This window comes from Trachurus japonicus, chromosome 24, assembly GCF_045865225.1.
Source record: "Trachurus japonicus isolate A0001 chromosome 24, Traja_1.0".
Taxonomy (NCBI): Eukaryota; Metazoa; Chordata; class Actinopteri; order Carangiformes; family Carangidae; genus Trachurus; species Trachurus japonicus.
This window is the reverse complement of record NC_140930.1, coordinates 25733687-25761035: the sequence shown is the minus strand read 5'-3', so window position 1 is coordinate 25761035 and position 27349 is coordinate 25733687. Positions and strand designations below refer to the sequence as shown.

The 27349-nt window shown below is 44.6% G+C and overlaps 3 protein-coding genes across 5 annotated transcripts; 1 reads left to right on the top strand and 2 right to left on the bottom strand.

Annotated features, from left to right (window-relative positions):
• Positions 1–1854: 1854 nt before the first annotated feature.
• On the bottom strand, positions 1855–15578 carry lrfn5b (leucine rich repeat and fibronectin type III domain containing 5b). Of its 3 annotated transcripts, none has more exons than XM_085771548.1 (6): positions 15558–15578; positions 7719–8635; positions 6796–6970; positions 4844–5177; positions 3674–3974; positions 1855–3558 (listed from the first exon to the last, which is right to left on the bottom strand). In XM_085771548.1, exons 2-6 carry the CDS (start codon positions 8607–8609, stop codon positions 2863–2865), a joined length of 2397 nt encoding a protein of 798 aa, XP_085627674.1. In that variant the 5' UTR covers positions 8610–8635; positions 15558–15578; the 3' UTR covers positions 1855–2862. The 3 variants fall into 3 exon arrangements, with proteins under 3 accessions (XP_085627674.1, XP_085627672.1, XP_085627673.1); XM_085771546.1 differs by lacking the exon at positions 15558–15578 and adding an exon at positions 13824–14515; XM_085771547.1 differs by lacking the exon at positions 15558–15578 and having other exon boundaries at positions 7719–8713.
• On the bottom strand, positions 15561–17035 carry LOC146962073 (sterile alpha motif domain-containing protein 15-like). Its single transcript, XM_085771550.1, has 3 exons — positions 16721–17035; positions 16529–16627; positions 15561–15776 (listed from the first exon to the last, which is right to left on the bottom strand). The coding sequence occupies exons 1-3, from the start codon at positions 16832–16834 to the stop codon at positions 15603–15605; spliced, it is 387 nt and encodes a 128-aa protein (XP_085627676.1). The 5' UTR covers positions 16835–17035; the 3' UTR covers positions 15561–15602.
• Positions 17036–17219: 184 nt separating this feature from the next.
• Positions 17220–25875, top strand: LOC146962072 (methylmalonate-semialdehyde/malonate-semialdehyde dehydrogenase [acylating], mitochondrial-like). The gene is made up of 12 exons (XM_085771549.1): positions 17220–17401; positions 17736–17780; positions 19518–19592; positions 20043–20204; positions 20360–20438; positions 21397–21699; positions 22025–22146; positions 22446–22635; positions 22743–22924; positions 23449–23628; positions 24629–24727; positions 24819–25875. Exons 1-12 carry the CDS (start codon positions 17363–17365, stop codon positions 24921–24923), a joined length of 1581 nt encoding a protein of 526 aa, XP_085627675.1. The 5' UTR covers positions 17220–17362; the 3' UTR covers positions 24924–25875.
• Positions 25876–27349: the final 1474 nt, after the last annotated feature.

The window sequence follows — 27349 nt, the reverse complement described above, 5'->3', positions numbered from 1 at the left end:
ATGTCCTTAAATTCATGTAGAAAAAAATATAGTAATTCATTGATGTGAAAAATAAGAAATTTACTCTTACTCTTACTTTTAAAGTAAATTTAAAAGCATGTACTTTAGGATACTTAAGTACCTTTAAAAGCAATTACTTTTTTTACTCTTACTCAAGTAACATGTCGACTGAGCTACTTTTACTTGTAACGGAGTAAATTTTGACCAGTAGTATTTGTACTCTTACTCAAGTACTGGGGTCGAGTACTCTGTTCATCTCTGGTGAGTACTGGCCTCAGTCAAACCACCTTTATAAAAACTGTCTGGCTCTGCCACCGAGGTCCACTGCTTAAGAGGGTCAGTGGTTTGCTGGGTTGTTGGTGGTGGTGGGGGCTGGGGGGTGAGATTGTTGCAGTTTGGAGGAGTGAGTCAGCACGATACAAAGCAGTAAACTGGAGAAGAGGGAGATGGGGGGGGAGGGGGGGACTCGAGCAGGAAACACATTATGTGGGTCTGGAAAGCGGGTCAGGCTCGCGCCGTGTTGTGAAGGGGAGCGTGTGGTTCTGATGTGGCCGGAGGGCACACTCCGCTCTGCTCGGTGCCGGACCTCCAGCAGAAGTCTCACCCATACTCACCCCACCGCTGCCCACCCCTCCTGCTCTCCCACTTCCTCCCCCCACCCCCTCCCCGACCCCTTTGTGAAGGTGCAGTGAATACAGAGGAGCCGGAGGCGGCCTGGCTGCCTTACAAAGGATGCTCTTTTCTGTGTCTCCTGCACTCCTCGTTCTGTTTCACTCGACATTCTCTCTCACTCTCTCGGCTCCCCGTGCCCTCTCCCTCTCCCTCTCCCTCTCGTCTCCCTCTCTCTCGTCTCAGAGCTGTCTCGCTTTCTTCTCTCCACCTCTCGCTCCCTCTTTTTTCCCTTCATCCTCACCCCTGCCTCTCTGCCTCCCACCCTCCTCAGCGTATTTGTTTCACAAAACCTTCCATCTACTCCTCTCTGCTTCGCCTCCTCTCCTCCTCTGTCTCTCTCTCTCTGTCTCTCCCTCTCTGTCTCTCTCTCCAGAAAAGCATCTATTATTAACATACACCTCTGGCTCTTGTCGAAGACTAAACCAAGGTTCAGGCCCAGCTCCTCAGCATTTTAATCACCCATAATGAGCAGGAAATAATGAATAAAAGCGCTTGAATCCAGCTTGTTTGGATGACAGCAATTAATTTATGTCTTGCATACTGTATGTGCAGCTCATCTTAACAGGTTCTCCCTGCATTAATGTTGTATTTCTACCCAATATTCTGTATCCCCCAGGGTTTGGTGCTGTTAGACGCATACCAGTGCATGTATATAAAAATCAATCTGGCAGCATCTGACCACCAAAACACAGAGTCCAACACTGAATCGGAGCTCTTTTTCCAGACGATAATGCATATCATGTCAGTTCTGCTGTCAGGGAGGAATTACTGTAACTGTAGAATCGGTTGTGCATGGGTTCCCACTGTGGGGATTGTGTTCAACTTCTCCTGCGGCAGGTCTCTGCAGTGGCTGCACAGGCACGCCGCTGTCAGGCAAAAGGAGAAGCGTCCCCGGTGACTAGCGTGGCCTCTTTTCATCATCTGCTTCCAAACAGCAGCGACTCGGGGCAGGGATCTGTAAGAGGTCCACCGCTCGCGGAGAAAAGGGGAGTTATGTTGCTGCAAACCCAAAATTCATCAGCACTTTGACTGGTGGAGCATGTTGAACTGAGGGATGCAGCAGTGGCTTTGTTGTAAAAATGACTTCCCGGGGCAGTGAGTGCCTCCACTGATGCTTCAGACGGTGGGAGAAGTCGGGGGAATTCATGAGGCAGACTGAAAATAAGATAAATCTGGAGTGTGTCCCTTTTATCACTGGTTTATTTGTACTGGTAAACATCAAACAGAAACAACAGCAAAATCAAGAGCTGGCATCCACCCATACGTGTGATTATCGTTTCTCTTACATCGACAAGTTAATTTACAATGGCTGTCACCAGCGTGACATGATAACGTCGGTAAGTAAAAAATATGGAAATGAACGCTTCCTCTGGATCTCGTCCTCACGTAATATCAGATTACTTCCCGCACCTGTCACGCTGTTGGTGTTGATTCAATTGTCGCTCAAATCAGTCATGACAGGAATCCTATCAGAGTCGAGTCTTTATGCAATTATGTGATAAAAATGTATCGATTCAAACCAGAGGGCAGTATAGGCTGAGTCGACTAGTGCCACAAATATGCTGCATTGTGCTGTGTCTGGGAGTGTGAGGTGCTGAAAAGATGGAGCGCTGTCTGTCTACTACATTCTCTTCCAACCCCCTCTGGGATGTAAAGCACATTCGTAATCTCTCCAAACCTCCTCCAAGGTAATTAAGACATGTCACCATCTGTCTGTAGAGCTGTAGACAAGATCATGTTCAAAGTCTACAGAGATTGTATCACTTTAAGTAACAGGCAATGAGATTGTGAGTATAATAACCCATCCCCCTGCATGTTCCTCTCTTTTGTTATAATACAGTATGTCCAGGTTACTGCATCCAATACCACATGAACACTTAGGGTTGTGTTGAGATGTACAGTATCTCACACAACTAAACATTTTTGTACATGAAGTCGTTTTATACATTGTTGTTGTGCCTTTCATCAAATGTCGTTATAAAGAAGACTTTGATAGGTTATAAGGTAGAAAACAAATGTGAAACGTTTCCCACAACCCTGTGCGCCTGCCTTGCCCCCAGATATATGAGAGAAGCCGGCGGGTCCCTCGGTGGAGAAGTTCACAACAAGGCATCGGATCCGTGTCTGCTCCACAACAGGCCACAACTCCCATCCAACAAAACAGGAGAGTGCGCGTCGTAAATTCCAAAATCATAAAGTGCTCTCCAGAAGCCACTCGGACCTGGAGAGCTTGTCCCTGGCCCGGTGAATGTTTGTGGAGCCGTCGAGCTGCGGCAGCTCTCCGCTCATGGACAGGCTGCGTTTGGAGCGCAGGCTGGCCCCGGTTTTGGGGTAGGTCACGTAGCAGCGCTCTGTGTACGAGTCTACGTTAAGGGAGTGCCTGCGGTTCACCCTGGCTCCCCCTGCGGGCACAGTCATGTAGTGTCGGGGGGTCTGGTGGGGCCGCGGACCCCTGGGGACGGCAGTCCATTTGGTGGCCTGGCCGGGGACAGCCAGGGTGACGGCGGTGGCCATTTTGACCTCTGACGAGTTATTGCGGTTCATGTTATCCAGCTCGACGTCCGCCTGCGCTTCGGCTCTGCCAGACTCCGAGGGTTTTGGTGGAGCGCTGGAGCGCTTGGGCCTCGGAGCGCCCGGGGAAGCCGGGTGCCAGCTGTGGCTGGCGGCGGAGGTAGAGACGGTGCAGTCGGGGACGGAGGTTTTGGTGCCGGCTACGACAACGGGCGCTCGCTGCTTGGCTGGCTCCGGGGGCGGCAGGGAAACTCGGAGGCAGTCCTTGTCATTCTTTTCCGGACGTAGACCCTGTTTGGAGAGGGACTTGGGAATCCCACAGCTGTGGAGCTGTCCGTCACTGCTCAGCGAGCGAATATCCCCCATCTCCAGAGCCTAACGTGGCATGAGGAGAGAGAGAGAAGGATGAAAGAAAGCCTCCGTTTCAATATCAACAAAGATAATGAACAGGAGAAAGAAACAAAACAAAGGAAAATCATGTCACACTGACCTTATCTGCATCTCCTTGGTTACACACCCTGTAGCGCACAATGAGGAAGATAATAAAGGCGAGGACCGAGGCCACAATAATCCCTCCGATGATAACCACAATAGTGCCGCCAAGAAACTGGGACTGCATGAAATGGCATCGGAGGTACTGCGGCTCGGTGGTGAAGTGGATGCAGCCGATCACCCTGGTGGCCGTCAGCGAGGTCACCTGGTCGTCATAGATGGCCAGCACACACAGGTCGTAGTTAGTGCCGGCCGCCAGGTTGTTTACCAGGATGTTCTTGCTGGTTGGAGGTATCATTCTATAGAGGGTTAGAACAAGAAGCTTTGTGAGATGTGACATAGATGAGAGAGGGTTAAATGAAAGGAGACAGAAGCAAATCAGATTATCCAGCTTATTGTTTTGTAGGGATAAAATGACATGACAATGATTTATCTCTCAGGGGGCTATTTAAGATCTGTCTAGGCATAATCTTTTGTGATATTTGATTTATTCTCAAAGCGTCAATGCCGATAAAAGGTTGCTTTCAGTGGCTGGGGGATGCAGGATGCCTCTGTTTGTTCACGTCAGGATTACAGGCGCAGCTCCTTCATGGGTTGGGTATAGCCGCTGCCGAACATCCTATCTGTTGTTGACTTCGAAGTTCATTTGGAAAAAAAAGGTGCCTGTGCCATCACATCACAGTGATTAGCAGTGAATGTGGAGTGAAAGAGGGCAGAGATGAAAGAATGCTGTATACACCCGGTTTCTCAAATCACAGGCGTGTGTGAAGTCTCGGATTCTTTTGTAAAACTCTGGTTTGAAGACTCTTTCATCTCCCTATCAGTCTGCGGCCGACTGCTGACATTCTGGTTTGATTTTGTTGATTAAGCACGATCTGGCGGTAAACGGTACACTCCAGCAAGGAGGTGGGGGGTGATGAGTAGAAGAATGAGAAGTCAGATACAGTGCATTAGTCTGTTTTCCTCTTAGGATTAATAGACACCACAAGTAATCATGTCGACAGCCAGGTCCAGTTCTTAATGACTAAATATCCAGAGGGATTTACGCATTCAAAGACTATGAAGGTGAAACAAGGGTCAGGGGAATTCAAATTTGAAATATTGAGTTTGTTTACTAGATTCAATTGTGATACTTGCACGGAATCCACTTCAAGCAATATCTGCTTACCTGTACACCAGGGAGTCATCATACGTCCCATTATACTGGATCTGGAACATGCGGATTCCAGGAATACTCCTCTGGAAGTTAAACTTGACAAGGGCCGAGGTGGACGTGGCCTCAGCGATTACCACTTTCTTATCCTGGCTCGTCTTAGTGTTCCCCAGGGGCACCACTCCCGTCTCTGTCCCCGTCTTGGTCACCGTGGCGATATCTGATGATCCGGGGTCGGGCTCCTGCTCTGAAGCCGTGTTGTTGGTGATGTGCGGCAGCTTAGCGATGACCAGCTCCACCGTCTGCTGGGCCTCGCCAGCCGGGTTGGAGGCCACACAGGTGAAAGAGCCTGCAGCACAAACTAATTGGATTAGTATTCCCACTGATTTCTTTTCTGTGATTATACACAAGCATAGACACAGTAATAAAAACACATCTCAACCATATTTAAAGGGATAGTTCAACACTTGGGCAAATTGGCCAATTGCCATAATCCCTATAGCTTTAGGAGTTGGTTCGTTACCTTTAATTGTCGGTGCAAGCTATTTTTAGAAAGGCGGAGCAGAGCTGTGAGCTGCTCAGAGCTACGCTATGGAGGCTAATGGGATTTCTTGGTTTCCCTCATCAAACTCAACAAATACACAATCCAACAACTCTCGCTCTGGTGGACAAGTTGTGACCTGCACATTCACCATGCCATGAGATAATAATGGAACATTACGAGACAGAGTTGTTTTTGAGGTAAATTCATGCAAAACCGTTGATGCGTGTTCCCGTCAGGGGCAGTTTTTCGGCAAACAGTCTTTGCATTTGCCTCGAAAACAACTCTGTCTCGTAATGTTCAGTTATTATATCATAGCCAGTGGTGAATGTGCAGGTCACAACTTGCCCACCAGAGCGTTTTGGAGTTGTTGGATTGTGTATTTGATGAGTTTGATGAGGGAAACCAAGAAATCCCATGAGCCTCCGTAGTGTAGCTCTGAACAGCTAGTGGCTCTGCTCCGCCGTTCTAAAAATAGCTTGCACCGACAATTAAAGGTAACAAACCTACTGCTATGACTATAGAGATTATGGCAACAGGCCAATTTGGCAAAATGTTGAACTATCCCTTTAAAGGGATAGTTCAACATTTTGGAAACTTTATCCACTTTCTTGCTGAGCTGTTTGTGTTTACATGCTCCAAACAACCAATGGACCAACTGTTGTGTTAGCTGTATACTAGCAAGCAAGGGACACACTACTCCTGTCTCTGTGTGTGTTTGTCTGAGTGAGTTCAACTCTGACTGAACTCACAACTCACCAGAAACCCCAGTTCTTCCTTTTATCTCCCTCCAGTCTCTCACCTTTCTCTCTTTAATCTCGACGTGTTCCTGAATCCTAATCACACCGCCTGGGGTGAGCACAAATTTCAACTATATTTGCAACTCACACAGACATATATCATATAAAAGTCTAAATATGTTGTCTTATCTCTGACTTCGTCCAAAAGTAACAAACTCTGCCTACCAGAAAATAATTAATCTCTAATCAACACGCTAATGAGCATGCTGTAGCTCAGTTGTTTAACTCATATTAAAAAAAACAAGAAACTGCGGTGCTATATCCTGCTACACATTTTAACTGCTTACTTGAAAATGAAATCATCTCATCTCCCAGTCCAATAAAAAAGCATAAAATATATTTCCTAAAATGTGTTTTATTCAAGGTGGATTTTCTTTTCTTTCAAAAATAACCACAAACTGGAATTGAACCACCGCAAGACACTTTGTGATCAAGGTGAAGAAGTCACTTTTCTTCTCCTTGTGACTTCAATCAGTGTGTCAGCCGGCAGCACTCTTGCACACTCTAAACTTTATCACCCGGTGCAGACAGATACTTCACTTCTATAGGCCTCTGCGTACACAAGCAAACAACTCATTTTGTTCTGTCAACAACACAAGCACAGCCAGCCAGGGGTGTAAACAGACCGGAGTCCTTGACGGTGCTGATGAGGATGTCCAGCGTGCCGTCTGTGTGGACCGTGGCCCTGGAGGAGTTGGACATAAGGCGTCCGTCTGGGGCGATCCAGTGGATAATGGGGTCGGGGTCGCCCCTGGCCTTACAACGCAGAGTGACGCTCTGACCCTCCAGAGCATGCAGCTCCTGAAGCAGAGGGAGGCAGTCAGCATACCATTTCAACATATGTTAAACACACACACACACTGACTAGATAATACACTACATACTAAACTGAACTGATCTGAACTGTAATCCTTTGTGCTTTACCCAGACAGTCTGAATAGCTGACACATTATAATTACTGCCCTTATTGACAAAGTTGTTTTGGAGTTAGCATGATTATGAAGGCAGGATTATCAATATGACAGAAGATTGCAGTATGTATGAGTCCAAGACTAATATAATTCCATCTGCAATTATGCATAATGGCTTTGCTGAATGTAAATGAGATGATATAGCTGTAGTTATTTGCAGAGAATTTGATCAGATAATTTTGTTTGGATGCATGAATCAAGAGCTAAATCACTGTAAGCTTTCACTGTGTAATAAGAGCCTCTCAGTGGATCCATCATAAACCTACAAATAGCTTTATTAAGACGATAACTGAAAATCCTGCTAAAGAAGTTCTCTAAAACCCTCCACAGGCCACAGTTCGATTACATTTTCGAGTGCGATCTAGATATTTTACAGTATTCAGTTAGCTGTGTGGTCCAGATGAGTCCCACAAGTCCTGTAAGGCTCCGCTGGCTTGTGAAGCTAATATTTAGTGTGACAGTCAAAGAAAGCACAAAGTGCCACCTTGGATTAACTGAGGTGGAATCCAATGTCTGCCTCTGGGAACATAACAGTGGTGAGTGTCTTAACGGTGCACAGTTCAATTGAAGGGTTATACCTGAGAGTGTCTAGTGATGAGAGGGGGCTCACACAGGAACTCCTCCTCTGATACGGTCCAGAAATAGCGTCCGGCAAGGTGTTGGGGTGAAGCGCAGGTCTCCAGATCGTCCTCCCTCCGTAACCTCCGCAGCCACAGCAGCTCACAGTTACACCTCAGGGGGTTCCCTCCGAAGCTCAGCGCGAACGACGTGGGTCCCATTATCCCGGAGGTGGCCAGGACTCCGGCTCTTTGGAAAATAGGGTCAGGGGGAAGCTTCTGGAGCTTGTTGGAGGTCACGTCGAGCCTTTTGAGCTTCTGCAGCCCGGAGAAGGTTCCCTCGGGAATGTAGCTGAGCATGTTGTGGTCCAAGTTGAGGGTGTGAAGATTGGACATCCTCTGAATGGCCACCCAAGGGGCGCTCTCCAAGTTGTTGTAGGATAGGTCCAGCTCTTCCAGCGCCGTGAGGTCGTTGAAGGCTCCGATGTGGATGTGGGTGAGCTGGTTGTTGTTGAGGATGAGGTGGTGCAGCTTGGACATGCCGCTGAAGGTGTCGTTGGTGATGCGGCTCAGACGGTTGCTGTCCAGGTGAAGGGCTCGTAGGTTCTCCAGGTCTTTGAAGGCGTGAGGCGCGATGGAGCCGATGGTGTTCCGAGAGAGGGTCAGGTCCACCAGTTTGGTCATGTTGGCGAAGTCTTTGCGTTTGATGCTGGTTACAAAGTTATCCCCGAGTCGCATCTCCACCGTGTGCCTGTCGATGTAGGGGGGGACAAACAGCAGCCCCTTTTTGTCGCACAAAGTGGCCAGGTTGGGGTTCAGCATTTGACAGACACAGCGTTTGGGGCAGATTTGAACTTTGTGGGCCTTCACAGCCACACCGAGAACTATCAGATAAACCAGGAGAGACTCCATTTGGCTTTTCAGTCAGCTTAGTACACCTAGAACAGATCAAAGCAAAGAGAGATGGGGGGGAAACAGTTAAAGAAGACAAAGCATGACATCTGCGATTGTATCATCTTTATCGTCTCTAATTCCTCTAGCTGTACACGTGCTCTGAAAAAAAAAGAGGGAACCAGGGGATTCCGCTCTGTAAAGTTGAAGCTTTTCCACTAGATTTGAAACATTACTTACACTGCCAGCACACAGCCAAGTCCAAATTCAGAGCGGAAAGTGACTAGGTGTCTCACTGCCCGAACAAACAAAGAATGCTGTGCAATTAGACATGAAACTAATTAGTCACCTGCTGACTTGGGAACGAAAATCTCCCCAGCAATCTTGTATGATTTTTGTGGCAGCTTTCCTTTTTAGCCCCTGCCCCCCTGCCCATACGTTTTGATATGATAATGTCAGTCCTTTATATTTGTGTACAGAAGGATGAAAGTCTAGACTGGCGGTCCAGGGCCTCATAGACTGATATCTCCCAGGATCATATCGCCAATAGGAAGGGATGATTGGGCCCAGTGCCTCGGTGAGGATGTGCTATGCCTTGCTATTGATTTTCTCTCCGCTCTCTCTGCTTCTACTCTTACTTATGACACAACCGAGATGGGGGGATAAGGAGGGATCCATTTGATGAATCCCGAGACCTTGTCAGGGATATAACATGTCATAAAACTAAGAAAGTGAAGATCAGATCACAGCTATGCAGGTGCACCGCACAATGTCCCAGAGCGAGAGTGACATTAGCTGTGATTATATTTAGCGCTGAAACTTAGAGTCATTTTGGTTTGAACACGCAATATTCGGCCCTCTGGGTGTCTCATTACAGCATACAGAAAGGGATACCAATCCAATCAAACACGGAGAGCAAGAGACCCAATCCCGCAACTGTAGTAAAAATTCAAAGGCTAACCTTTAAATACTGAAGAGAATGGCTGATTTATGAATATAGCTTTCTGTGGTTTGCTGGTAATGCCTCCATTGTCGACTTTGGGTCTTGGAGAATGTGCATAAAAATCTTGCCTCAGCACAAAGCCTGCCAGCTGAGTACCTTCATGCTTCGAAAGCTGCTGTTGCACCGGAGCCGTGACACACAACTCGCGGTGTAATAACCTTGACACTCGCAGTATGAGGAAAATAACATGGAGTATAGAAAAACATCAGACTGGATGGGAGTGACACCCTGCCATGTGGGGGGCATGTTTCCAACATAGAGAGGGGGAGTGATGGGAGCCTGGTGGGTAAGTGGGAAAAATGTATCACATCTTAACAAGACCACAAGAAGGAGGTCGTCTGAAAATATGGAAGAAATGGGGGCAATGGGAGGACAGATATTATTGCAGGGAGCACGCTGGGTGTGACATTTTCATGAATACTGCTGATCATGCAGCAATGAATCAATGTCTTTCTCAGCCCATTTTTACAAGGTAAAACTCTACCAAGTCGCAGAAGAAGCGCCTTTGGTGGGATGTAATCCGAGTTGCCGCGGCGAAGAGATGTGAGCGGGTGAAAAATGAACTGTGGCATCGTTATTAAATGTTGCCATGGCTTTCCTTAAGGATGGCAGATGACATCAGTGTCAAGCGTTACTGTGAAGCTGCGTGGTGGGTTTCAAGCTTCTGTGTGAAAATGTTCATAATATATCTATATGTGTGTGCAGCGCGCCCATATCTGAGAATAATCTGCTAAAACTGAGGTGCAAGCAAGCGGGTTGATGTTGGTGTGCCAGCCACCTTCTGCTCTCACTCTGAGTGGCACGGCCTCTGGATGTGCAATGAGGCGAAGAGGACCTGCTACTTCCAGACTCGAATGGTGCTGAAGACGTGATATTGATTCACTCCGTGGAGATGGGGCTTTTTTCACTGCTGAAAAGTCAGTCAAACGTGAAGAGAATGGTTGCAATGGTAATCCCTACAAAATTTGTTCTGCGAGGACAAAAGGACAGTCCCTGGCTGCCGAGACGGGGCAGGAAATATCTCTCGCCGACTCCCTAATTTGCATTTAATTATGGGTGTTCCACAGAGATTTGCATAACAGGTTGCACTCATCAGGTACATGAACAAATAAGTAGATAATCAATCAATGCATTCATCAATCACGTACTTCATCTTTAAATGTCACGCCCCCAGAAAATCATTATCCTCCAGGTTGGGTTGTTCATTATGGTGAGACGACTTGGGAGGGCCACAAATAAACAAGAAAACAGATAATCTACTGATGTATTAACTGTAATCTCCCTGTTAGTCAATCAAATGTTCGTTTACTACCTCTGAGCAGGTCTTTTCGCCCTCGGAGAACAGAACAGACTGACAGCACACACCCACACACATACACACACACACCAGTGGGTGGATTTGTGCATAATAGAGGTAGCTCACTACACAACAACCTCCAGCTATGGAGACAGACATTCATGCACAGCAGCAGCATTATACTGTAGGAGAGGATATCTATGGTCTCCCCGGGGCAGCGTTCGCCAAGAAAAGCTTTATGCAGCACACTGCATGCCAATCGGCCCGGTGAGGTCATGGGGAATATGTTTTCAGATGGTCTGACTTATGCTGGAGCTCGTGTGAGAAAGCCTCTTCAATCCACGTCTGGGCAGGGACTGAGGGAGAGCGGCCCCGCGCGAGGAAGTTAATGAGATGAAGTCTGAACGCTTTCGCCTCCATGCAGGTCGACATGATGGCACATGGCAGCATCTCGGCAATGTCTCACCTGGGTTACTCGGGAGGTGGGGGGAGGAAAGAGCAGCAAGACGCGTGCTACAGCCAAAAATAAGCTGTTGGCGTGTCAAGGCGGTAAACTGACACCGCAACACTGAAACACTATCGACAAAACAGTGAAGCAGGTCCTGCTTTATGAGCCCAAATGGAGCTGCAGCGTCTAGTGAAGTGGATCATATTTTCACCGAGGTGGTAGAAATTCTATTTCACCAGGTAAATGCTCGTGTAGCTCGGGTCCAAACATCCTGACCAAATATTGATGCTGTTCCGGACCGTCTAACTAACACATCTGTGTTTGTGAATGCGGGCATGTGCTGTGACACCCTTTTCCTACAGAGTCTGCCAATGTTAGAATGCGATAGCTCTTGGGTGACAGCCTTGATGCCATGGCAACACAGAAAACGTCAGTTTTTTCTTTTTTTTGGTGAGATGTTATCAGGGGCTCATTTCAGATCGCCTAATAATATTTAGAACAAAGAGTCCTCAGAGGAAAAGGCCTTAAACGGCCGAGGTTGTGGTCAGAGGCCACAGACTCAGTGTGTGGATCCAGTGTTTGGAGCGACTGAATCATTCCTCTCCTTCCAGTGCAGCACGCAATAAAAACCTGAGTGACTTGATGGATAGCTCTGATGTAGTTGAAATTATTTTTCAGACAAGCTAGTGTGTGTGTGTGTGTGTGTGTGTGCCAGCCAGGGGGATGGCATACTAAGCAGACACCACTGCATCAATAGAAGTGCTGTTCATCAGCATTTACAACTCCCCCTTGTAATTCCAAGTGTTTTCCTTCGCACAGTATCAGAAGAAATTCAGAGCCATGATGGTGACTATCTCCTGACTGGAGCACACTAGAGTCCAACAAAACAAACTATAAAACCAGAAAGCACTCATTATTTTGAGAGGCTGCTGTTCCCCCTCCTGAAGCAGGAGAGACATTCAAATGCTGATCACTGACTATGGATCTTAATTCTTGAACCGTGGTGACGAGCCGTGATGTGAGGGGGCTTATGACCTGGGATTTTCTTCTGGAGAGATGAATGCTGAAACCTTGAGCATCACCTCTGAATATCAATACGGCCTCTTCAAACAAATATTTTCCACAGCATGGGGCCGCAGGTCTGTGGCTCGTCAAATCTGCCAAATGCCAAGTTCAATTTCAGGTAGGAAGTGTAAAAAAAAAGAAGAAGAAGAAAAGAAGTAAAATCTCTGCCTTTTTTTGTGATAACACTATGCTTCTCTTACAAGAGCCCTTTTCACGTTACTGTCTGGATGAAGGGGAGCAGGGACAGTCGAAATGAAATTCATGATCAGAGTACATATTGGCTCATTTTCCCTCTTTCAAAGACTCCTGTTTTCTACCTTGCACAGCAAGAAAATAGCTAAATAATGTATAATCTTCTCTTCCCTCTTTGTGTTGTGTCATCAAAAAGCAGCTCTCATACACTAGGTGCACACACACAGACACACACACACACACCTACACACACACAACATCTGGACCAGGTGTATGTGCATGCAGGTTTGCAAGCCTTAAATAATTACATTTTGAGATCTTAACGAAAACACCTCATCTTATTTTGTGGTGGGTAAAAAAAAAAGTGGGTCATTGTATGAGGAGCTGGTCTGCAGAACAGCCACATATCACTCTCCTGCTATCAGTGAAAGGTATAGCAGCACATAAGCTACATAACTGAGTGCATTAACAGAGCACTAAGAGCACAGAGAAGCAGCAAAATGAGGCGTGAGGCTGATTTCACTGGTCTAGCAGTTACAATGGTGCCTCGGGCTCTCATGAATAATAGGATATGTGATAACTAACACTCCACACAAGACAAGACCATAAGTCACATTCGCCAGTCTCCCATCAGTCATCTGGCAACATGTTCCTCTGCCCACACACTTATAACACCATCACCTGGCTAATTTAGACTCTATCACGGCTTAATGACTGGGGTGTCATTTGCATATGAGCCAGGGTGATGCCATCAGACAGCCTATCACTGTGCTGTATCAGAAAAGAGAAAAAAATACACAATAAAACACAGACACATCTCACATCTGAAAATCAATCTTCATCCTGCACGTATAGCTCCGTGAGAGCGGGCTGAATAATGGGCACATTAGACACGATTCTCACTTTCACCTGTAGGAGAAGAAGCAGCCAAGTGGATACTAAAAATAAAATTGCGATCTGACGGCGTTCCTTGGCAAATGAAGAGGTTTTTGTTGACCTTGCGGTATACAGGTCCTGGGCTGGTGGGCTACAGCCACAACCCCTGTCACACAGGAGGAGGAGGAGGAGGAGGGGGGAGAGATCTGAGCCCTTTGCTTTCAGATGCGTCCTGGGAGAACTAGACTCCTACTTCAAGTCAATATTGCGCCTCTTGAAACACAGTTCCCCAAAAGAGTTCAGGAGCTGCGATCCGCACCGATCGCCACCAATAAAAAAAAATATTGAACTTACCTCGCAAATGAAACATCCAGCCCAAGTCAAAGGAGGGTGGCTCTGAGCTTATTTCCTCCCAGGGGGGGCTGAGAGCATCCTACTGAGAGCGGCTTGCCTTTAAAAAAAAAATGGGACCGAGATAATTCAGGTGTCCCGAAACACGCGTCTTGGCTCCTATAACATGTGACGGCCTGCGAAACCAGCGATGCCCTTCAAGAAATCCATGAGCAGCAGATAAAGGACGATTCCTCCACGATCCGCTCCAATCGGAGAAATGTAGCCTATCTGAGATTTCCTCCTCTGGTAACCAAAGGGAGAAGGGGAAAAAAAAAAAAACCCACAGTGGGAAAACGCAGCCTGAAGGGTCCCGGTGCGGCTCTGGGGCTGCAGCTGTGCGGGATCGCCTCCGCTGCGCATCCGCCTGTGTGCACCTCCACCAGAGAAAACGCCTTTGTAGCGACGGGCTGCTTTAATATCTACAGCGCTGTGAGAGTGACTGGTGCTGCGCTGAATCCAGCCAGATGTTCCTATCGCTTTCACGGTTTTTTTTTTTTTTTTTTGCCGGCGACGCAAGGCTCAGTGCGAGTTAATCCAGATTGACTGAAAGGTTGCTGCCATAATATATCCCCCCCCCCACTTCTTGCCCCCGGACGACTGTCAACCACCGACCCGGCTCCGTTTCTGACCAGAGGTGCTGTGCTCGGAATGGTAATCTGTGCGCTCCGAGCTGCACAGAGACCATTTGTGTGCATAGACAGATGCAATGCCTCCCAGCCTATCTCACAGGCAGGCATCATCATTTATTCATGTAGATTGAACTCCACTGCACGAAAATGCAGGAGATATAGGCTACCATTCTCTAAAAATTAAAAGCCATTAGCCTAAAAAGATCAGAAATGTTCATCTGATTTAGACAGGAGATGGGAAATGAGCCAATGTTGGCCCAAACGAGAGTCTAATTTATATCCTTCAGATCAAAATTTTGCTGTAGGCTATACTGTACATCTGGTATAAGTGAGGCCAAATATAGCAGCCTTTAAGTGAATATTCTTGCATGTATTACATAGATTATTGGCAGGAAAGTGTTGAGTTGGCTGAAACTGAAAGCCTGGACTCCCTGTGGGTCTGTTTGGCACCCTACCCATCACTATCTGATGCAATGATCCTATGGCCTTTTGTGCAAGTTGGCAAAGTAGTCTATATGTGCACGAGTCCATTACAGAGCAGTGGTGCAGTCATCTTGGACTCGCATACTCAGTGTTTTTTTCTTTTTTTTATTCCCAGGAACAGTGACCTGTACTGCTCCTGTAGCCTTGCAGCACTTTGGAAATAGGTGTTCCTTGTCATCCGGAGAATTACCCTGAGGATTTCTACTTCAGATCAATAGCTCCATCCAGTTACAACATATCCACCAGAGATCAATAGGAATGGCCTAAATACTTTAAGCATTCACAGCACCACAGATCCAGAACAACAAGTCTGTTGTGTGTATGTGTGTGCCGTGTGCACTGATACATGCATGATGAAGGCTTTGTTGTTTCTTTCTTGTTGTGAGGTCGATAGATTAGCCATTCATTTCAGGAGTGATTCTCACGCTGTGTGGCAACCTGCACTAAAAAACCCAGAAGAGGAACTGAAGTCACCATGTGGGTAGTGAAGTGTTAATGTCAAGGCCTGCATGCAACCTACTGTGTGTCTCATCTGATCTGAGTCATCATGAACTGACAGTTAGTGATATGAAATCACACTGACATGTTTTGGGTTTTACTGTGCTCCTTTACTGTTGGCCTCTCTCTCTCACTGACATGTGTCATCTAGAAACTCCTGGTAGCCGAGGCTGTCCGCCCGTTCACCTGTCCGGCTCTTCCTCTCCAGGAACAGGCCCTTGCTGTCCCGACGAGGGTCGGCGATGCTGCCGCTCCAGGGGGTCTCTGTGATTCCCAGCAGCTCACGCACATGAGCAGAGATTACCTGCAGGGTGCACAGCAGAGTGGAAACCTTTGATAAAGTATATGTTCACAGTATCTAACCTTTATTTAATGAGGTAGTCCCACTGAGAGTTGGCAGTCTCTTCAAGGAGATCTCAACTAGTAGTTTGGCACCATGGAAAGATAAGGTTGCAGAGTCATATTCCAAAAAACATATCAAAAGATTTGCAGGCTTAACCAATAGAAATGATCTTGACTCGACAAATCTCAGGAGCCTTCATTATCAGTTTACACTCTCCAAAGAGAGACAAAGTCTTTTTTGTTCTTTTTGAAGTTTCTACTAAAAGCAGAGCTGAAAGGATAATGGTGCTTTTAGTTAATGTAGTTCTGACCTGAGGGAGAAATGTAAAACCAGCAGTTGCTTTAGCTATAAAGAGCATCCAACACTGCTTTAAGTGGATGTCACACCTTTAAACAGAAGTGTATAGTGAGATGAGTTGGCATGGACTGGACAGTGGTTGTTGCTGTATAGTCTCATTATTTGTTTCAGTTAAGACCTTATTCTGTTCTGTGGACGGAAACCCTCAAACACTTGGTGTTTTTACTTAGTGAATTATGATAATTACCAAAATCTGAATAAATTAAGACACATTCATCAAAAAAAGTTCCAGCACCAGATGGTGAGAGTTATTTAAAGCAGAATCACTTTAACAGTGTCAGTACTGTGTTGAAGCTCCCATCAACACTGTCAGAGTACAGCTCTGATATGTGAGGTTTCTTCTTATCTGTTATTACCTGCATGTCTTTAAAATCAGTGATTCCAAGTCTGGGCAGGTAGATACAGTTCACATAGATGAGCTTTCTCCCAGTGATGAGGTTGTCGCTGAAACATGCCTGTGACAGAGATGAACATTGAGATGTCACACCACTGACTGATACTACGTGTTATCTGCTTTCAGCGAGGTGCAATGGTGAATGTTAACCTACTTTGTACTGTGGGAATCCTAATGACTCGATCCATCCTGCAACATCATGACAAGTCCACTGTAGGAAACTCAAGTTGCCTGTAAGCATGTTGCCATGGAAACTGTTACCTGCCATTAGGTGTTATTAGGCGTTCACCAAGCGAAGAAAAAATATAAACAAAATAAGGCTACTGTGTCGATGGGAAGTGGCGGAGTTTTTTCAACCAACTCGACAAACTGTTCAGTAGAGCCAAAGGTAGAGTTCCCAGGAAGATTCTTTTAAAGCTTTTTTTGTTTTTAAAAGCTCAGTCCAGAGTCAGAAACAACTCAAACCACTGTTTGTCCGAACAGCCAATTAGCTTCTTGTATTTTAGGGCGGCTGACAAACCGAGCGATTTGATTGGCTCTTAACTCGGTCTATTCCCGCCCCTCACTGAGCAAACAGCCAATACCGCCTCGCGCAGCTTCCACAGATCTACAAACCACCCGCTCAACTGCCAATCTCGCGAGTTCACGCTGTCGATGTTTTGTAGATCGACTCAAAGCGCAGCATTTAATCCCGCCGCTCTGCCTTCTGCCAGTTGAACTTCTCTCTGCTCTGCGGGGTCTTGTGGGTCGGTTGAAGGGCTTTGGAGCAGGACAACACAAACCTGAACCTTCAGCAATGGCAGCCATTCTTCTCCGGTCGCTAGTGAACAAGACGGTAAAGTAAAGTCACGCTAACCCTCTGCAGAGCGGTGGCTTTTGTTTGACGCTTATGCAACTCAACATAGCTAACCACCTGCGCTGCTAGCTAACACATACACACACACGCACGCACGCTGCACACAGGCTACTCCTACTTTTTTGCAAGTTATTTAATATTTATGTGGTGTTTTAAGTCGGCCACGCAAGCACAGGTGTTGTTAACATCACGTTGAGAGCAGGGAGAAGTCAGTGGAGCAGTCAGGCTCGGCTCTTAATCTCCACCAGACCTGACACAATGAGTTTAATGCGAACTGAGGTCGACTAATGCTCTGGTGTTTTATTTCTTGCAGGCCCCCGTTCAGCTGGGTCGCTTGTGTTACTCCTCCTCCTCTCTGGTAAGAGCTGCTACTTTCATAACCCAACACGAATGACTGGATGTTATGTCAGAGTGTGTCAGGCCCCAGTGAAACAAAGCCCCCTCCTGTTTTCTTACATCACCTTTCAGATTGTGGCACAACTGAAACTTCATTTTTGATTATTCACCAATAAAGATCTTGTATGCTGAAGATACATTATTCAACATGCACATTTATTTATTTTAGAATACTACTTTTTATCTGATTTTCAGTTAAGCAAAACACTCATAATCTCACAAAAACACAACCCCCAAACCCCTTTCCTACGGTGGCCCTGAGAGCTCAGTGCACTGCAACTTAAAATGCATGCAAAGACACAAACCTGCTACAGATTCAGAAAACAACAGCTATGACATCAGTTTGACAACACAAACCTGACAACAAAACAGAAGTGTTTCCAGGGAGCATAAGAAAGTGACAGCCCTGACAGGTGCAGGCTTTAGTTCAGTGCATCTTGACTTTAAAGGTCCTGAAGACAGCTACCTGTCAGTGTTGTGTGAAAATAAGGTGAGTTTGTTTGGTTTATGATAACATCAACATCACATAATCCAGCTTTTATTGCTTATGCATTCTGTTAGCTGAGCCTTAGACTTTAGCAGGGTTTGTCATAGTCACAGTTTTTCAAAGATATTTTTTTGCAGTGTCTGCGTTGTCAAATTAATGGAGTTGTTTTCTCATTTTGTAGCACATTTGCCATCCCTAAGAGTGATACATTTAGCTCTCAGGGCCATCTCAAGAAAGGTCTTTTATATTAATTTCTAAGAGTGTGTGTGCTCTTTTTCAAGTGGAACAACTATTCATTTCAAGAAATTAATTAATAGGGAGATGGGAACCTATAAAATACACAAGGTAATTATATGTATTTTTGGCGGTTTTCAAGATCACGCTATAATGTATTGTATTCATGTATTCATGATATGAGTGTATTGGTCAGGTACATTTTTATAAATGACAATCTACAGAGGATGGTTCCACATTTTGGTGGTTAAATTATACAGTGAGGCAAAACACTCTGACAAATTGTCCCATAAAATTCAAGAAACTTTCAAATAAGGTTTTGTCAGGACATACATTTCAATTAAAGGGGTAATTATTTTAAAGCATTAATTCCCAGTTATACTGCATCGATTTTTTCTTTAACATGGAGCAGATTTTGCACCATTCATACCCTGCAAAGAAATTTGTCATTGCACTCTGTGCACTTTGTGCTCATTACAATGCATACTCATTACCTGTGTCCCAGTTCCGCACCACTCTCTCACTGACGCTGTATTTTCTATGCACTAATCTTCCCAGTGCAGTCATTTGTAGTTGGTGTATGAGAAATCAGCACAAGATGACACAACATCTGCGTGTATTGAACTGTCAGACATCAAACTACAGAGCCATTACCAAAACCCATAAAGACAGAATTACATCATTAAATAATAATTGATACTTATTGAATTAATACAACACAATCAAAATCAATCTTTTCTAAACGGTGTGGATATTAGAATTTTAACTGAAACTAATTTTTATTGTTGAAGTTGAGATTTTTTTTTATTAAATGAAGCAATAACATGATTGCGTGTTCAGAAAGTAAAGAGCTCCAACACGACAGTGCTTTAGACGGTGACTGTATGTTGTGATGATGGATGGTTGTCCTCAGTGAACTCGGTAATGATGTAATCTAGCTGGGAAGGGATTTAAACATATGCTTCTGTGATCCTCTAGCCCACCACCAAGCTGTTCATCGATGGCAAGTTTGTTGAGTCCAACACGTCTGAATGGCTCGACATTCACAACCCTGTAAGTATTCATAGATGAATGATACCCAATCCGCACACAGGCTGCAGTAACAAGATCTCCACTAAAAGCTTGCTGCAAGGAATCTGGTCAGCTCTCTAGTAGTAACTGGTGAACATGAAAGAGGAGAAAATATGTCACGATTTTCCCCATTTTCTAAATTTCTAATGACCTAATTTGTAAAGTGAGCCCAGTGTAAAGCTGGGAGATGGTTTTTAATATCATCCAAAGGGCCTGCTGGTGAATAGTGTGTCAAGTAAAAGCCTGTAGCAAGCTGGTGATGGTGACGACAGCATGCATCTACTGTCATCATGTAACACTTAAAACCTGTAAAGAATAGAAAACAAACAGTGTTATTAATATTAATGAATTAATGTACAGGCAGCAGTGCAAGTAATGACTTCCTCCTGCTCTTAGTCAACTTGTCTGTGTGGACTGTCTCCTTCTCCTCAGGCCACTAATGAGGTAGTGGGACGTGTTCCCAAAGCGACCCAGGAGGAGATGCTGGCGGCCGCCGACTCTTGCTCCAGAGCCTTCCACTCCTGGTCCGAGACCTCCATCCTCAGCAGGCAGCAGATCTTCCTGCGCTACCAGCAGCTCATCAAGGACAACATCGTAAGCACATCTGTCACTTGCTCATGTTTCAATGATGTGTCCATTTTAAGATTACAAGTTGGTGAACAAGGAAATGTGTGCATTTTTTTTTTCTTTTGCTTTAAAAATAAAGGACTTCTCCCTGATGTCTGAACTTGTTTTTCTTAATCTTTCAGAAAGAGCTGGCTAAAATGATCACCTTGGAGCAAGGCAAAACTCTTGCTGACGCGGAGGGGGATGTATTCAGAGGACTACGTAAGTAATGCACTGACTTGACTTGCAGCTGCGTTATCGGGTTTGGATATCCTGGTTGGATTGAGTGCGTGTTTTTTTTTTTTTTTAAATATCTGTATCTCTTGATGAAAAGTCCTGAACTCTGGAAACCCTCGATACCAAAGTCTGGGTAAAATAGTTTGATTCCAAGTAGCTGCAGGGTGTCCATCATTTGTGTGCAACGTGATGCTCCCTAAAGTAGTAGCTTTCACTTTTGAATTATGGGACCAAAGTTTATAGAGACTTAAAACTGCTGTTCACTGTGCTTTATTATAGCCTTTAGTTTTTATCAAAACAAAGGTTGCAGTAACAGTATTCCTGCAGCATTACATTGTTATTTTTCTGCTATTTTGTAGAGCACTTTGCAGGCTCTGCTTTCAGTTGCACGCTATATAAAGATAATTATGCAGGTTCCACAATGTGGTTCACTTTGGCAGTCTTGCATCAACAAGAATCAAGTGCACTTGCAAATAAAAGATGATATATTTTGGTTATTACAAGACAGAGGGTGCCAAAGTATTTTTGAGTTTGGTACAGCTCCCAGTTTTGGGGATGCCCAGATTATTCTGGCATGCTAACTTTACACTTATCAGCTGAAAGACAGGCTACATCTGCAGGTGAGCTGCCAGCATTTGAGATTTCCTGCAGCACTGGGAGCAACGGTGCTCGAAGTTTCCACAAGTTCTATTACAGTTTCCTTTTCACGTGGAAAATAAATCAATTAAGTTAGTTTTTTTTTATTAGGTACGAGGCTAAAGCACGAACTGAGTAATGTGTTTTAATGTCGGTATTTAATCATCTTGTCACCATAGATAACTAGAATTTCCATTACACTTATTCAGAGACATATCCATTAGTTTTGTGATGCATCTCAGATCTGTACTTTTTTACTTGTTAACTTCATCCTCTTTTTTTTTTTTTTTTTTGCTTCCTTCCTCAGAGGTGGTTGAACATGCCTGCAGCATTACATCCCTCATGCTGGGGGAAACCTTACCCTCCATCACCAAGGACATGGACACTTACACCTACCGCCTGCCCATCGGCGTGTGCGCCGGCATCGCCCCTTTCAACTTCCCCGCCATGATCCCTCTGTGGATGTTCCCCATCGGCATGGTGTGTGGCAACACCTACCTCATGAAGCCCTCGGAGCGCGTCCCAGGATGCACCATGCTCCTGGCTAAAATGCTTCAAGATGCTGGGGCACCAGATGGTACACTCAACATCATCCACGGCCAGCATGCAGGTGAGTGTGTGTGTGTGTGTGTGTGTGAGTGAAAATATTTGCTTCTGAATAAGCAGGGGGGGGCAATCATTCAGTGTACGATAACCAATGGGGAAATGTCCACGGATGATTCAGATACTAGTCATACACCCCCTGGCGATATGTAGATGGGGACATTTCAATGATTCATGCAGCCTATATCTGTAAGTAATTCACAAATGTTGTGCTGCTGAAGGATTTGAGCGTCTGTGTCACAGGCCTGTGCGTTCCTATATGTGGCCGGATGAATGCAGCACGGCCGAGGCAGAGGAGGGGGAGGATTCACATTATGTTTATCTTTTTGTAGCGGTGAACTTCATCTGTGACCATCCAGCCATTAAAGCTATTAGCTTTGTGGGCTCCAACCAGGCTGGAGAGTACATCTATGAGCGAGGATCCAAGAATGGCAAGAGAGTGCAGTCCAACATGGTACAGCAGAACTCGAAGCTCTCACTTCAACAGCCACATACACACAAACACACACACAGTACTGTTGTTACATTAGGGAACTAGCTGTTTTCCACAACCCACATTTTTCAACACTGCTCCATATGCATCTGTCTGTAGCGATTGGGAACAAAGTATCCACTATTACTGTTACTATGACAACAGCTGAGCGTTTTGCTGAGATTTCTAATGTATGTGATTAGCACTGTGCTGCCTCTGTACAGTTTCTCTCCAGTAGACTCCGTCAAACAGATCTGTGTGTCCTACATTTTCTATATTAGGGAGCCAAGAACCACGGTGTGGTGATGCCTGACGCCAACAAAGAGAACACCATCAACCAGCTGGTGGGCGCCGCCTTCGGAGCAGCTGGCCAGCGCTGCATGGCTCTCTCCACCGCTATTTTTGTAGGGGAGTCTCGTGACTGGCTCCCGGAGCTGGTTGAGCGCTCCAAATCGCTGCGTGTAAATGCAGGTAATTCCATTTGTAACAAAAAAGAATGTATTGTTTGCATTTTATTTTTCATTTTCTAAACAAAAGTTGGCTTCTGTGGAAGTAAAATATGACTGTTTGTCCTGAAGGTGATCAGCCCGGCGCAGATGTGGGCCCCCTGATCTCCCCCGAGGCCAGGACAAGGGTGGAGTCTCTGATCCAGAGTGGAGTGGACGAGGGTGCCAAGCTGATGCTGGATGGGAGGAATGTCAAAGTAAAAGGATATGAAAACGGAAACTTTGTAGGACCCACCATCCTGGGCGGTGTGACGGTGAGATCAACACAGCAGCTTGTTTTTCAGTCACTAAAAAGCTTAATATAGGTGGATGCACACTGCACAGCCGGTTTATTTTTAAAACTGCAGTCTGAGGTTAGCTTGTTTTGTATTTTGATTTTTTTAATTCTTTTTTTTTTTTTTGAGAAATCAAATGAAGCTGACCTTGCTTTTTGTAACTGGGGGAAAAGAGGGGGTTTTAGCAAGTACAAAATAAGTTGCAGTAGCTTCTCTGTGGAATTGTTTTTGTAGTCAGAATGATTATCACAGATCAAATAACTCACAGCAAATATGAGTCAGTTTAATATGGTCGAGAAATCTCATTATTTTAACTCGTATCTCAGTGTTATGCTCCTACAATTTCTTCAATGCACATTACCTGGAGAAGATGAGGAAAACTGCTGCATGTGGAAGATTTAACAGTAGTCGTATCATAAACCTAATGTGCTGATAATGAAGCCAGCGAGTTCTGTGAAACACTGGAGGAAACTCTGGTTTGATCCTTCTGCTGTTCTCTCCAGCCGGACATGACGTGTTACCGAGAGGAGATCTTCGGGCCGGTGCTCGTCGTCCTGGAAGCCGAGAGTCTGGACGAAGCCATTTCTCTGATCAACAGCAATCCCTACGGCAACGGCACCGCCATCTTCACCACCAATGGAGCCACAGCACGCAAATACACACATGAAGTGGATGTCGGCCAGGTGAGACTTGCTTTCCCAGTAGAAACACAGACACAACCGTTCAAGATGTGGTGTTTGGGTTTGGTTTGGTTTTTTTCTCCTTTTTAAACTAGAAATTCTTTGAGTGATGTCTCCAGTCATAACACCCAAACACATTCCTGTTTTGAGTGGGTGCTGTAACAAACAATCAGTGTCTGATTCAGAGATTTGGCCTGTCTGGGCTGTTGACCCAAACTAAACAGCAGCAGAAGCTCCTTTTTCTCATTTGAGTTCAAGGTGAGAGTTTGAGTTTATTGTGATGACAGAAAACACACAGGAGGCTTTAGACCAGACAGTTTTGAGCAGATTTTTCAAGGAGCAGACAAAATCGTGCTCCAGAGAATGAAGAAAAGTCATGAACAGAAAACGTAAGACTTTGTTCATCCCTCAGTGGGGAAATTTCAAGTAACAGCAGCTCCAGGATATGAAGTAGAAAAAGACAGGAGTAAATAGGTATGGAAAGAAATGAGAGAACAATAATAAAAAGTAAAGTAAAATGTGTCTAAGAAGTTGAACAATCCAAAACAGGTAAAAGATGCGATAAAAAAGGAACATTTTCATTTCAGCATTCAACTGTTTTCTTCTTCTTCATGTGCTATTAACCCCAATTTTGCTGTACAGAAATCTTGATTTGTTGACATGTATCATTAGCTGAGGTTGTGTTGATTCTGCATTTGAATGAATTATTCAAGATTTTTATTGTCAATTCCCCATATTTCCCTTTTTCCAGGACACACAGAATAATTGAAAAACTGTTACTTTCTTCCCTTAAAAATAAACATTTTAAAATATAAATTAGGCAGTGGACAGTAGTGCAGGAAAGCTCTTGGCAAAAAGCTAAGGGAAAAATATTTTTGTGAGCCTTGGTGTGTTAAAAGTAACAGAGGAACAACTACGTTTTTAAGATGTCTTTCTTACAGTTTATTTTTTATGTCATGCCAAGCAAATGTAACATTTCTTCCTCATGTATGTGTTTGTACAGATTGGAGTGAATGTGCCCATCCCCGTCCCCCTCCCCATGTTCTCCTTCACTGGCTCCAGAGGGTCGTTCAGGGGAGACACCAACTTCTATGGCAAGCAGGTAAATGGAACGTTCATGGAACGCTACACATCGGAATGGAAACTTGAATTTGATTGGTTGACTGACACGGCGCTTCTCTGTGTACCACCAGGGCATCCAGTTTTACACTCAGATCAAGACGGTGACATCCCAGTGGAAGGCCGAGGACGCCACTGTGACGAGCCCAGCTGTTACCATGCCAACCATGGGACGCTAGGCTAAACCGATAGAGCATCCAACACAACCTTCACTGACTTCTCATATGCCTTAAGCCCAAGGAGGGAATTGTGGGGATAAAAAAAGGTTACATGTCCTTTTTAGTGTCAACACCAGGGATTGTTGGTCGGTGATTGTACTTTGTACTTTGAAAATCCTGGACACCTTTTGTTGCACAAACACACATCGATGCGAATGGTGCTGCATTTGGAGACTGGGGGAGTTGGGGTTGGACTGATGAATGAATGGTGCTGTGAGTCTCTCTCTCTTTATAGGTTTGTATTTTTGTATGTTTTTGTCCCGTCTGTGTCTTGTCCTGACTGGGTCTGTTATGATTTAATCATGGATCCTTTGTGTGCTCTGGTGTTAGATTTCTTAAAGCGTTAAGGAGAAATTGAAATGGTCAGTCGTTCTGCTGCTGAGCAGTGACTGCAAATGTCTTCCAGTATCATCTGTGACTTGTCCTGTATATCAGCACTTGATATATTGTTAAAAAAAAAAAGTAGATGGAAATGGAACAAATGTTACATCAGAACAAGGACACATTCACTCCACTGAAATAACGGCTGCTGCTCATGTCCTCCAGATGTGTCCTACTCTATACTGTCCAGTGGTGGGATTAGTGTGTGTGTGTGTGTGTGTGTGTGTTCAGTGTCAGATAGCAGCTCAGTTCTATACTAAAGTGTCTGCAAAACAGTTTCTTTCTGGTCAGTATGAACAGTATAAAAGTTGGATTGCGGTGTTTTTACATGTCATGAACTTGAAATTATACTCTTCAGAAACCGTTGAGATGAAGTTACTGGGATGAACAAGATTAAGTGTCAGACATCTTTTCATCACTACTTCAAACTTTGTCCCCTGTACTCCCCTCTGAAGTCTTGTTGCTGAAGATGAAGAGATGAAAAGGTATCAAAACTGTCATTTACCGTTTGAATAAAGACGCTGTAATTTGATGCACTTGAGTGAAGATTTTTATGTTAAAATGGAGCCACTGGATCTGTTACAGTTTTAGATACTGTTCACTCCACAGTGATAATATGTTCTTCTGCCTCAGCCTATAATTCCTTCTTTTTTTCAGGTAGGTCAAACAGTCCAGGGCTCAAAAGACAATAGACAATCAGGTACATCAACACTTCACATACACAAATGTATGTATAGCGAATATACAATGATGTCTTACCTCTCAAAGAAGCTTTTCTCCCATCTATGTCTCTCCCTTTCATTTTACTTTAACTATAAACTTACGAGATAAAGGTGTCACATTCAGTCATCCATAAATACCCACTCGCAACACAGTCTCCCTAGTAGTCCAGTAAAAATGTAATTTAGTAAGATGTAAGTTTTGGTCCAGTGCCAAAATAAACGATAATGGTTGGACATATTTGACTCACACAAACTCCAACACTTTGTTCCAACCCCATGGTGTCTCTTCTGAGTCGGGCTTACAAAGAATCCCATGATGCATTTCCACCCCAAATTCCTTCTAGCTGTGTGAAAATGTTTTCCTCTGTAGTTTACACATTTCTCTCTATCTCCAGAGATAACTATTCCCTTCTCTTTCCTGTTTACTGTTAATAGAGTCTCTTAAACTTTTATTTATATAGGCTAGTGGCATGCTAAAGTTTGGGCACCCCTGTCTAAATGTCTGTTAATGTGAACAGTTCAGAGAGTGGAGGTTCAAGGTTCAAGAGTCTTTATTATTCAGCAAGTGGAAGATGAAATGATCTCCAAAAGGCATACAGTTAAACATGAAACACTTTTGCAATATATTAAGCAATATCACTGTTTTATCTTTGTTTTCTACAGTTTTAGGGTGAAAAGGGAAACAAAGCAGCAGCTGCAAAAGAATGTGAAACCCTGGAGACTTGAGCTCTCAGATAACTTTGACCAAGGCATCAGACAATTTACTATTTACACACTGATAGTTTCCAAAGGGGGGGTGCTACTAGGCACCAACATGCCAGTGGCCAAAACTTTGTTGAGGGCCCTTTTCCTTTTCTGTCATTTTGAAAATGTAAAAGATGAAAAGGAAAAAGAAGGATATTGTTTAAAATGTAAAGGGAATATGTCGTCTGTACTTTATGCCCTTTGGAGATCATTTCATCTTCCACTTGTTTAACTGTTCACTTAACAGAAACTTTTGCCCAGGGGTGCCCAAACTTTTGCAAGACACTGTAATCTTTATATTCCACATCCAGTCAAGGAGTTGTGGGTTGGCTCTAAGACATGCAGTACATTACTGTCTTCTTTTTCCAATCCCTCAGTCATAAATTCATTTAACAGATATCACACATACAGATCTTCATCAATCTTGGTTCTCCAATCTATAATTCATTTAGAGAACTCTTAAAAAACTCATAATGAAATAATGATGATAAAGATAATGACCACTTAAGGCCCCCACCCCTGTGTGTTGTTCTTTCTGGT

What these genes read in the sequence shown, in the direction of transcription:
- lrfn5b (XM_085771548.1), bottom strand. Translation starts at nt 8,609, where the DNA reads ATGGAGTCTCTCCTGGTTTATCTGATAGTTCTCGGTGTGGCTGTGAAG. An exon ending in GATGACTCCCTGGTGTACAG is followed by an intron (nt 3,975 to 4,843) that starts GTAAGCAGATAT and finishes AACCCTCTATAG; the next exon opens with AATGATACCTCCAACCAGCA. An exon ending in ACCAAGGAGATGCAGATAAG is followed by an intron (nt 3,559 to 3,673) that starts GTCAGTGTGACA and finishes ATGCCACGTTAG; the next exon opens with GCTCTGGAGATGGGGGATAT.
- LOC146962073 (XM_085771550.1), bottom strand. Translation starts at nt 16,834, where the DNA reads ATGGCAGGTAACAGTTTCCATGGCAACATGCTTACAGGCAACTTGAGT. An exon ending in TAGGATTCCCACAGTACAAA is followed by an intron (nt 16,628 to 16,720) that starts GTAGGTTAACAT and finishes TCTCTGTCACAG; the next exon opens with GCATGTTTCAGCGACAACCT. An exon ending in CTGATTTTAAAGACATGCAG is followed by an intron (nt 15,777 to 16,528) that starts GTAATAACAGAT and finishes TGCACCCTGCAG; the next exon opens with GTAATCTCTGCTCATGTGCG.
- LOC146962072 (XM_085771549.1), top strand. Translation starts at nt 17,363, where the DNA reads ATGGCAGCCATTCTTCTCCGGTCGCTAGTGAACAAGACG. An exon ending in CCATCCTGGGCGGTGTGACG is followed by an intron (nt 22,925 to 23,448) that starts GTGAGATCAACA and finishes TGTTCTCTCCAG; the next exon opens with CCGGACATGACGTGTTACCG. An exon ending in CCAACTTCTATGGCAAGCAG is followed by an intron (nt 24,728 to 24,818) that starts GTAAATGGAACG and finishes GTGTACCACCAG; the next exon opens with GGCATCCAGTTTTACACTCA.